General features: G+C 41.3%; 3 protein-coding genes across 3 annotated transcripts; 2 read left to right on the top strand and 1 right to left on the bottom strand.

Moving 5' to 3' along the window:
• Positions 1-1,606: 1,606 nt before the first annotated feature.
• On the top strand, positions 1,607-3,561 carry M431DRAFT_556809 (hypothetical protein; the record flags this gene model as incomplete). The annotated part of the gene is made up of 9 exons (XM_024921461.1): positions 1,607-1,762; positions 1,898-1,975; positions 2,034-2,311; positions 2,371-2,703; positions 2,815-2,920; positions 2,994-3,040; positions 3,100-3,233; positions 3,284-3,356; positions 3,404-3,561. The coding sequence occupies 9 exons, from the start codon at positions 1,607-1,609 to the stop codon at positions 3,474-3,476; spliced, it is 1,278 nt and encodes a 425-aa protein (XP_024767011.1). The 3' UTR covers positions 3,477-3,561.
• Positions 3,562-5,190: 1,629 nt separating this feature from the next.
• Positions 5,191-6,069, bottom strand: M431DRAFT_463272 (hypothetical protein). Its single transcript, XM_024915377.1, has 3 exons — positions 5,995-6,069; positions 5,748-5,943; positions 5,191-5,690 (listed from the first exon to the last, which is right to left on the bottom strand). The coding sequence occupies exons 1-3, from the start codon at positions 6,057-6,059 to the stop codon at positions 5,448-5,450; spliced, it is 504 nt and encodes a 167-aa protein (XP_024767010.1). The 5' UTR covers positions 6,060-6,069; the 3' UTR covers positions 5,191-5,447.
• Positions 6,070-7,412: 1,343 nt separating this feature from the next.
• M431DRAFT_22015 (hypothetical protein) lies at positions 7,413-8,831 on the top strand. The gene is made up of 6 exons (XM_024913562.1): positions 7,413-7,572; positions 7,634-7,783; positions 7,849-8,001; positions 8,078-8,184; positions 8,237-8,338; positions 8,407-8,831. Exons 1-6 carry the CDS (start codon positions 7,437-7,439, stop codon positions 8,782-8,784), a joined length of 1,026 nt encoding a protein of 341 aa, XP_024767009.1. The 5' UTR covers positions 7,413-7,436; the 3' UTR covers positions 8,785-8,831.
• Positions 8,832-10,836: the final 2,005 nt, after the last annotated feature.

The raw sequence follows: 10,836 nt of genomic DNA, 5'->3' as shown, positions 1-10,836 counted from the left end.
ATAAAGTATTTAAATATTTAATCTAATTACTATAGTATTAATAATAACTAGCTATTTAAGTATTTTAATAAGTAATATAAAGTAAACTTATATATTTAGTTGTATATTCTAAAGTTAAGTAAAATTGCTTATAATCTTAATTAATTTATTCCTACGTTAATTAAAATTAATATTAATTCCCGTCGACTATTCCCTAATTAGCTACGCAGCCCGACGTTAATCCAGGAGCGCCTACCCTATAGGCCCCTTATCGCAACCATAAGAGCTAGGTCGTGACATACAGTGTAATATATATTACTGCGTAATAAAAGACTGGTGCCTGCGTAATATAAACTATATAACTAATTAAAGATTTAAAATTAATAAATTAGACTTTAGCTTACAGAGAGAACAGGCGAAAATAGTTTTTACTAATTTAAATAATAAAATTAATAAAACTCTATAGGTTATTCTATATAATAATACGTCTAACGTAGTTAGTAATCTTATAAAGATAGGATAGAATTAAATACTATATAAAGGTTTAAGATCTCCATCGTATACTAAGATAGGCGTAGATAACTAAAGTAAGCGTAAAGAGTCCGGTGAATATAATATTTGCAGTTAACGATAGTCAGTAACCGTAAACACTTTTATTAATACTATATAACTTTGCTATATATTAGCAGATGTTACCTTTTTAAAAATAAATAAATAGTATTTACTTCTAAAGTATAATTAGTATTTGGGCTGAAATAAATAAAATAGTCTTATTGTATTATTTTAATAAAAAAGAAATCGGTTAGTACAGAGTAGAAATAAAGGGGAATGAATAATTAGGAAATGGCTAGGTCTATAGAGCAACACGGTTAAGTCTGCTTAAGGGGATGTATTTATACTTACATTGCAAAGTCCAAAGAAGAGACTATTAACGAATTAATTCACCGATGGGCACGAGTTCGCAACATACATCTTATATTCCGCAGTTAACTCTGCCCTAATGATTTGTTACTTCGGCATACCTGACCCTTGTCAGCTAGTAGAGCTGACAGCGCGCTAGCTGGCTTTTCTTAGGGGCAATGATTTTCAGTAAGCAAGCATGATTGGCTGACTCGCAAGAGCTTCCCTTTTCCATTTCTGCTAGGCTTAAGGCTAATCGGTAATTGCCCCTGGCCGATGGCGATCCTTTAGGACAGCCTGACATCAGCATTCTAAACCCAAAACTGTACGTGTTTCCCGAAATAGCCAATCACGTACCACGTCCAGTAGGATACAATACGTCTGGTACAATACACACAGCCATTTGGCACCATCATCCACTCTAAATCCCACTGCATAAGCTGGTTCTGTCTCGTCTGCCGAGGTGCCTATCTCCGGCCGACACTGGAGATAGGTAGGAGGTTCAGCATTAGCAATCAAACAATTACAATATTATAGCTTTATTACTCTGCAATCACATTACTAATTATCTTTCAACATAGGTACGGACGAATAAACTACGGGACCACTTTCTGAGTCGATAACTATAAGTGATGTGCTCTTTTACATTCCATATGTCCAAAATGAGCGATAAACTACGGTGATATAACGACAAGATCGAAGTTACATTTCCTTAAGCACGCATAACATGATCCAAACTATCTCGGGGCAACAGGAGCGGCCAAGCCCGACCAGCACTACGTTTGCCGATTGGGACAGCATCGATAACCCAAACAATCCTAAAAACTTCCCCAAATGGCAGAAATGGATTATGGTCACTATTGTGACGTGTGGCTCACTCTGTGTGTTAGTTACACTGCAACTGTCATCCTTGGCGAGTACTACAGCTAACCGCTTCCGACTAACTTGCAGAACGTGCACATCAGCATTGTATTCATCCACTTACGAACAAATAACCGGTTAATTCCATGTGTCTGAGTTGGTTGCAACTGTGGGTTTATTGCTATTTATCTTTGGCATGGGCTGCGGGCCAATGGTTGTTGCGCCCATCTCGGAAGTATGTGTAGCAATTTCATTAGACGAACCATGGACTCGCAGATGCTTATATACTATAGATATACGGGCGACGGCCAATATATCTGGTTTCAATGGCCCTATTTACCATCTTTCTGATTCCTTGTGCCACAGCGCAGAATATAGGCACAATGCTTGCTGGTCGACTGCTTGGAGGGTTGAGCAGCGCAGCATTTCAAAGCGTTGCTGGCGGAACGGTTGGAGACTTGTTCACGCGTGATACACTGCAGTTTCCCATGATGATTTATACTGCCACGCCATTTGCGGGCCCGGTATTGGGACCACTTATTGGAGGATTCATAAACTCATTTACGTCGTGGTGAGTTCTACATTGAGCCATGGGATTCCTGTTTTGGGTACCTACTGACACTGTACTAGGCGGTGGTCGTTTTATATACTCATCATCTGGGCCGGCGTCTTGTGGTTACTTACTGTTTTCTTCATGAGGGAAACGTACCCACCGGCTATCAGGCGAAAGCACAGCCTGTCAACTCCTATCAACTCCTCGGATGAATTAAAGGTCGCCAGCCCTGCCAAAGAGCCGTTCCAGCTACTACTGGCAAAGTCAATGTACCGGCCGTTCCTGATGCTAGCCTATGAACCGATGTGTCTCTGCTTATGCATCTATACGGCTATTTTGATTGGAACGTTGTACCTCTTTTTCGGTGCATTTCCCCTGGTGTTTTCGCATGTATATGGCTTTAACCTATGGTAAGTGGGGTTGACTTTTGTTGGCTAACTTGTCGGGACTCTGATAGGAGCCTTACTGGATCCATTGTGGAAATGGAATCTCAGAAGATTAATAAAGAATCACAACGCCAGCAATGGCCAAGAATTCTTGCCCGAGTTCAGACTCCCGTCAGCAATCCTGGGCGCGCCGCTGATTACCATAGGGTTGTTTTGGTTCGCATGGACTACTGTTTCAGAGGTACCTACCCATCGTCATCTCAAATTGCTTTGTCGTCTCACTGATAATATCTAAATCTTCTACTTGTGAATAGGTCCATTGGATAGTGCCTATTATAGGAAGCTCTTTTTTTGGCCTCGGGTATGAACCCACACAGCGGGCGTTAAGACCCTTGATGCTAATATCGCTGAGCAATTTAGAGTCTTTCTTGTATTTCAAGGAGTGATTACCTTCCTTGTCGACGCGTATCCCTTATATGCTGCCAGTGCGTTGGCAGCGAACGCCTTTTTACGAAGCAGTTTTGCAGCTGCATTTCCACTCTTCGGTGTACAGAGTAAGCTTACCAATGCCAAAAAGGGAACGGACACTAATTGGTACGAATAGTGTACGAACATATCGGATACCATTGGGCAACATCATTGATTGCTTTTTTAACCGTAGCTATGCTACCATTCCCGTGAGTGAGTGGGATATTACTAATTCACAATGGCTAACCCATGTTAGATATATATTTTTCCGGTTTGGCCCTCGTATTCGGAGGAGAAGTCGATTTGCGTCCTGGACACCATTAAACTGAAAGTGTAATATTATGGACCGCACCTAGTGCAACTATTGAGGTATCTGTGTTAGGATATATAAAGAACAAGCGTGTTCGTTTAGTGGTTGGTCAGCAAGAAGTGGAATTTAGCCTAAGCCAGAAAGTTGAATTTACATTCTTTAGTAGATAAGCCTTTTTAAGTGGATAGATAGAAAATTAAGTCCGATCGTGTATGGACCATTACCTGCAGACTTGGGCCGTCAGCTCCCTCTCAATATTATTCACTATATACTATCCGTTACCTACTATAGGCTGCAATCATAAATATAACAGCCATGGGCAAATCAGACTTCGATCCCCTGTGTATTTTCTTCGAATCAGGGATTAAATAGCAACTATGAATGTTCAACAACAATAATAGTCATCTATTTTCCCTCATATGTAACTTATTAACCCCTATAAGGTATGTACTCACTTGGGATTTCTATAACTGGTGTATCCAGAATCTGCCTATTTTATGGCTATACAACATCCAGGAGGCTTGCATTATGTGGCTGATGGGTGGCCTAGAGCAACCTATAGCTATAAAAAGGGGTGTTACTTTTGAGAAAATAAACTTCTTTTTAGCGCTTTACCTGTGTTTCACCATATAGCATGAGACATAAAAACGCCCAGAAATGACTCACTCGATGTTATACGTACACAAAAGTCCTATTTTAAATTTCAGCGATTATATTTGAGCTAGTATAACCGTCAGCCCAAACTCATATGAAAGATATACAGGGAACAGCGTCTTATACCAATCCTTCCATACCCTTTTCTATTGATAATACCGAGTAGAAACATCTTAGCATAACTAAGTGCTTAGAAGTATAGTAACACCGCCAGCAATAGCACCAATATCTATTGTCGTTGCCGAGGAGTGCCACAGGCATTCTCGGCCAGAGACATGGTTGGAGAAGAACGAGACTAATCGCGCGTGTTCGGGGGGCTAAAATAGATGAGAAAGCGTTACGCGAATGCATCGGCATGATTAAATAGCTAACACAAAGTCGAGACGCGCATCAAGAAAACATTTCGCAGGAGGCGCGTTTTGAAAAAAAAAAAAAAGCAATGTTAGCCAGATAGTCCAGGGCCAACGCAAACCTGGTGCTGGGGTGCATTGGCGAGTCATCGGCCTACCCTATATTGTTTTCAACTCGGCAAATATCCAAATAAATCAGGTGCTTTGATTTGAGTTGATTGAAGTAAATTTTCTACCTATTTGATTTAATTGATTTGCAAAAACCCCAATTTAATTTGAACATTTTTTGAAAACGATTTATTTATTTGCAAGCCTGAACTCTTAACACAACTTGCACCTTCGGTGCTGCCATACTTGATCTCATAGGATCTCAAAGCCGTGTAATATAACAGCTGCTACTATACCCAGGGTCCGTTATATTATACTAGCATACGCACTTGTCCGTATGCTAATCGGTGTATGTGTATTTTCCGTCCAGCGGCCATGGGCCGCTCAGGCCCTAGTAATCAAAGTCACTTGTCCCAGGGGGTAACCTGGCTTTGGTCGTGTTGATACTCCACTACCACCACTGCTGCTTATTACTGACCCACCTGGACTTAACCTAGCTGTGCTTAATTATCTATATAAAAGGGTTATTAATATTAAACTATACCCTTTACTCCTTATATATATATAGTTTTTTTTTACAGTAATCAAGTTATACTATAACTATATATGGAATACTAGGATAGGGTTAACTATTTTCTTAAATAGCCTGTCTTACTCTCCTAAATCTCAACAGCGTTATATTCTTAGTCTCACAAACCATCAGCGTCGTTTTTATAATTAACATCCCGAATTGGCCAGCCGCCGATTGCAGACATCCTCGAGACCGGAGTTCCCTCCCCACCCTAAACTGTATGTGCAAAAGCATACAATAGATCAGTGCCGTTTAAGAAGGCCCCGCTTGTCCACAGTTTGCCATCCCTGGCCCATCTTTTCTCAACCTAATTAATACTTTGCGACTGTCGGCGGAGTGTATTTATTATGAAACGTGGGGCAGTTGCTGTTTTCCCCCCTAATATACCGGCTTGGACTGCAACCTTAACACCAGCACAGATTGTAAGAAAGGCAGAGCAGTTATTCCAAGCCTTTCGTACAAAGGCCAACTCGGCATCATTTGGGGTGTAACCAACATTATGCGCGCTAATGAGAACTACATCTAATGGCGGACAAGTCTCGAAGGAGTGCTAGTTTGTGTAAGCCACAGGTATGCAAGGAAAATTAGCGACAGACTCTGAACTCACTGTTGGAACTAGAGATATGGCACTAGTCAGGCGGCTTTGCTTTGCGCTGCCTACCTCAGACACCCAATGAAAATTGAGATCAAGTGCCTGAGCTTTAACATCCTCTGAAACCCACTCTTCTGGCAAGGTTTCAATGAACTTCTTGCTGAAACAATGAAGCATATCTACTGGCGCAACATCAAGAATTTCTGTCTCGCTATATTTTTATTAGTGGCGAATACAATTTATAAACACGAGAAATGCAAACCCATTCATCAGTATAACGCCGACTTCGATTGGCCTGTCTGGCTTCGCAAGATTAAAGACGGACATTTTGTAACAAAATCGGAGGGGAAATGTTAGTTCCTAATCATGAAAGACTTTTCGTATCTCGTTTTACGAAGCTCGCTTGAGTCTGGAAATGTTTCTGAATTTTATACACTGCTCGCCACGATGTTACTAAACGTACATCCGAGACTGCTCGGCAAACAGGTTGTCAGCAAGCTCTCTGGAACTAGTGTGGTTAGGCCAATCATATAATAAAGATTGGGTGTGTATCGAGATTGCATTGTGATCGTCGCAACATCCCAACAAGCTGTGTTCTGCTTATGAATTGCATCCGAGTTATTTCGGAGGTAAATGATTTCATATTGCCAGAGTGTCGTATTCCATCACCAACATAGCCCAAAGAGGGGGGTGGGAAGTAGTCGAAAATGGTCCCTTCTAATGCCCCGCGTGCGATGCTTGCTATGATGGTTGGACACTAAGCTCTAATTTGGGAATCTCTTTGCGAGCTGGCCACTCACAGTCCTTGTCTGCCGGAACTTTTTAGACGGCTGTCCTCTCTGCCCCGCACGTCACCTGGCGGGATGATTTACATAGATGACAAAGCCTTCAATGGTGTCTCTCTTTGTCCGAATGTTGTGGATCAACGCACTGCGGAGTGTACAGTGCCTGTCACGTTGTGAGAGTTATAATCAGCTAAGTGTATTAAAACACTAGTGAAATTCGACATATACCGGTACTGTTCGTTGCTCTTTGTTGCAGGTCTTTTTCTGCAGTTCTTCAGTAACAAAACTTCCCTTCGTCCGAAGCATATAATTACTTTTTCCGGCTAGCTTCATCTCCAATAGAGGCGTACTTATCCGACATTACCAGACTCGCGCTAGAAAGCTCTCCGGGATTAAGCGCTTGCCACACCGTCAACTTTATTGTGAATTGTGGGATGACATTGTTTTTGCACGTAGTGGAAAGTTGGATTCAACGTTTGACTACGTCGATGAGTGCGCACGCAATCTTCCCTTCTCCATGAGTAGGTAGTGCCTAGCACAATGCTTCTCGCGATGGTACGCATCAAACGGACGCTTTGGCTTTGACATGATAGTCATACAGCTCTGATTACTACTATGAAGCCTACCGGACGATCTTCGGTTTGAGAGCAGGCAATACTTTACATTAAATGTACATGAGGATTTTGATCCAATAGTGGACGGAAGCAACAATTGATAAGAGTTTCCACTCACACAACATCCCGCGCGCCTTGACCCATTTGAGGAGTCCGTCCTAATCCAATATGTTTCGCCGAAGCTAACACCTGACAAATTAATGACTATATAATACGAAATTTACCCTTTCATCTGTTTCAGGTTCAATTCCCTCCCATCACAGGCCCTTTCTGTACAAGTCGCAATAGAGAATTAGTTCGTGGCCATGAAAAGCCAAGTCTTCGTCCTTGGCCCAGGCTATGTTGGACGTGCGATTATTGATCTCCTCCATTCAGAGGGCAAGTACGAAATAACGACTCTTGTGCGGACAGAAAAAGCTTTGAAAGACCTCAGTGATGACGGTAAGAAGACATAGTCACAGGAATAACGCAACACAGCCGTTTCCTGCTAATAGAGTTTCAGGCGCGAATACAGTGTTGGGTAGTTTGGATGATACAAATCTCATCGAGCAACTAGCTGCACAGAGTGATGTGGTGTTCCATACAGCAACTTCAGATCACTTGGCGTCTGCTCAGGCGATTTTACGTGGGATTGCGAAGCGAGCGAGTCAAGGTATGCACACGAGCACCTCTGGCATTACTGGCAAGCACCAATGCTAAACGGTTCGGTGCTGTTAGGAAAACACACCATCTACCTTCACCAAAGTGGCGCTAGCTGTCTGAGCGATCAGTCCGCTGGAAACAACCCGAACAATGAAGTGTACTCGGATAGCACCACGGCGCAAATTGATACTCTTTCTCCCACGGCACCCCACAGAAAAATTGATCTAGGTATGCAGAAATGCCTACAGAGAAATCTGATTTCTTTCAAATCCTGTAATCTTATGGCAACTAACGCTCCTTTTAGCCATTGTGGAAGAGCGACAAAAGCTTGGTAGTCTGGCTAGAATCTTCATTTGGATGCCCCCAATTATTTATGGTAATAACGGTAAACATAAACGTATTTCCATTCAGGTAAGTTGAATGCCCCTAAAGCTGACTTCTATATTTACAACGGAACTTGCAGATTCCAGCTTTAACCCGATTTGCCTTAAAAAATGGACACGCCGGCTACGTCGGCACTGGGAAGAACGCTTGGAGTTTCATCCACGTCCTTGATCTCGCAAAAGTAGCCTGTTCCACAATTTCCGCTGAGGTCTGCCAAAGGCTAGCCATATGCTAATATCGCACCAATAGGCGTACACCCAAGTCCTTCATTGGCTTGAAACTGCCCCTAGATCTGACCTTGGTCTTCAGAATCCATACTTTTTCTGCGAAAGCGGCGAAATATCGTGGGCCGATGTTGCCTCCATGATTGGAAAGAACCTCTACCGTGCCGGTCGAATTGTCAGCCCAGAGCCACACGTTATATCAGATTCAGAGTATGTTGACTTATTTGGCAAGTATACCCCAGACATAGTGGGATGTAACTCTAGAAGTAGCGCCGACAGGTTGAGGCTAATGGGCTGGAAACCCGAGCAACCTGATGTGCAGGAAGCATTCGAGAAAGAAGACTTGCCTCTTATACTGTTGGAGAGTGGAAAGTTCGAGCCTCCTAACATTACCCTTTCGTAACCCGTATTTCGTACGAAATTAGCGCCAGCTGACATTTAACTACAACTCTTAGAGTAGTCTATTGCACTTTCGAAATCTCAACCTTCTGCTGACCGTAACTTCCATTTCTATATAAAATAACCCTTTAATATATATAAATCTTTAATTATACATATATATTTATATTTATTAAAAATAAAAAAGAGAAAGTTGAGGAATTTTTTTTATTTATATTTTCTTAAGAAATTCAGTAGTATATAGTGTATTATATATTATTATGACTTAACCTCATACGTGACGAACCGTGTTCCTATATGTCAGTATAGAGGTAGGATTCCCAAGGGACAAACCTTATAAGTTAGGGTAACTTAGGTTTATGTTGGCGGATAGGTCAGGCTGGATATTCGGGCAATATAAAGAGTCACGCAACTAGTAGAGAGTATCAAGTAGATTCAATCCGAACGTGGTATTCACAACTGGCTATCTAAGCTGTCTGAATGAGTGTGATGAATCGAACTTATATATCCAGTTGGGCATCTGAGGTCGACGTCGGTCAGTGTCGACCTTCAACGGTCGACATGCTAATGTGTGACGAACCGGGTTCCTATAATCTAGGGTTAGCTTTCCAAAGGGCACAAACCTGGCTTGTACTTGGGTTTATGTTTGGCGGGCGATCAGGTCGGTCGACGAGCAATCTTATCACGCAGCTAGTAATAACAATGAGGAGGATCTCTGTATTCCAATGTGATTGTATTGAAAGTGCTGTGATAACAACTGGCTATCTAATCTATCTAACGAGTGTAGAGAACGTAAACTTATATATCCAGTTGACTTGGACTGGGTCGAGTTAAGTCGAGTCGATCGTGATCGACTTAATCGAGTTGAGTCGAGTCGACTGGACTCGACTTCATTTTCGCATCCGGCTACCAGGGGCAGCGTCGTTGTTACTGTCATTGCTTTTGAGTTAGACAATGCTCTCTGCGATGCAACATCAAGCGAGCTGCTTAAACGGTGACGAGGGGCGACGAAGGGTACATGTAGTTGCTAACAGTAGGATGATGAACGAGAACGAGCAATACACTAAACGCTTTATGGAGAGTCTGGTATTGTCTGTTCTGTAAGGCGGTTTCCATTTCCGCTTCGTCTAATTAGCGGATTCTCCTATGGCTTACAGATGCTACTGTAAGAACTCTATAACCGTATTATCTCCAGCTAAATTCAAAACTCAGAAATCACTAAGATAAGTCAGACCATAGATTAAGGGGCCACCCCCATTAAGTGGCCACCGCCATTTCCCTTTAACATTAATAATGTTAATTATTTATAAATATAATATTTTATATAATTATTAATTAACTTTAAATTTAATTTAAATTATTTTAATAATTATAATTAATCTTATTAAAAAAATATTTTATAATAAATAACATATAAAATAATATATTATAATAAAAAGCTATATATTACAAGCCAACACATATATGGCCGCAACGTCAGACCTACAGGGTAGACCACACGGATCATCCTCGGGCCGCGAAGCCAATCAGAGGTGTGTTCACTCTTGAAAAGTGAACACCAGTGAACGATCGCCCGATTAGGAAAATGTTTACTTCACAAAAGTAAACCAAAGTGAACATCTCATTATATATTCATTTCACAACGCTCGTTTAGAATAGTTTAGATAGCCAGTTGTGAATACAGAACAACGCTTGATTATACCTACAGAGTATCATCTACTAGTTGTGTGAACACCCTATCATTATTCCTTGTTAAATTGCCTGCCAGTCCAGCCTGGCCTATCCGCCAACATAAACCTAGTACAAGGTTTGTCCCTTGGGAATTCCTCTTATACTAACATATAGGAGCTCAGCTTATCACATATACTATATAAAAGAAAAACCTTCTATATATATACCTCCTTAATCTTTAGATTATCTTCTTCCGCTAATAGCCAAAGGGTAATAATCTTATTTCTTATATCCTGGTTTTTACCTCTAAGAGTAAAGCTTAACCTAACCTCTTGGAAGTAAGTAATATTCTTACTTATAAGCTTTAAAATTCTAATTAGTTTTT

The sequence above is a fragment of the Trichoderma harzianum genome (assembly GCF_003025095.1).
Source record: "Trichoderma harzianum CBS 226.95 unplaced genomic scaffold M431scaffold_82, whole genome shotgun sequence".
Taxonomy (NCBI): domain Eukaryota; kingdom Fungi; phylum Ascomycota; class Sordariomycetes; order Hypocreales; family Hypocreaceae; genus Trichoderma; species Trichoderma harzianum.
The sequence above is the reverse complement of the archived record's forward strand: the minus strand, read 5'-3'. Positions and strand labels throughout refer to the sequence as shown.

Coding starts and splice junctions, on each gene's coding strand:
- M431DRAFT_463272 (XM_024915377.1), bottom strand. CDS start 6,059: ATGTCCGTCTTTAATCTTGCGAAGCCAGACAGGCCAATCGAAGTCGGC. Junction 5,944..5,994: donor GGCGTTATACTGATGAATGG/GTTTGCATTTCT, acceptor ATAAAAATATAG/CGAGACAGAAATTCTTGATG. Junction 5,691..5,747: donor CCATATCTCTAGTTCCAACA/GTGAGTTCAGAG, acceptor TACACAAACTAG/CACTCCTTCGAGACTTGTCC.
- M431DRAFT_22015 (XM_024913562.1), top strand. CDS start 7,437: ATGAAAAGCCAAGTCTTCGTCCTTGGCCCAGGCTATGTTGGACGTGCG. Junction 7,784..7,848: donor TGCGAAGCGAGCGAGTCAAG/GTATGCACACGA, acceptor CGGTGCTGTTAG/GAAAACACACCATCTACCTT. Junction 8,339..8,406: donor ACGTCCTTGATCTCGCAAAA/GTAGCCTGTTCC, acceptor TCGCACCAATAG/GCGTACACCCAAGTCCTTCA.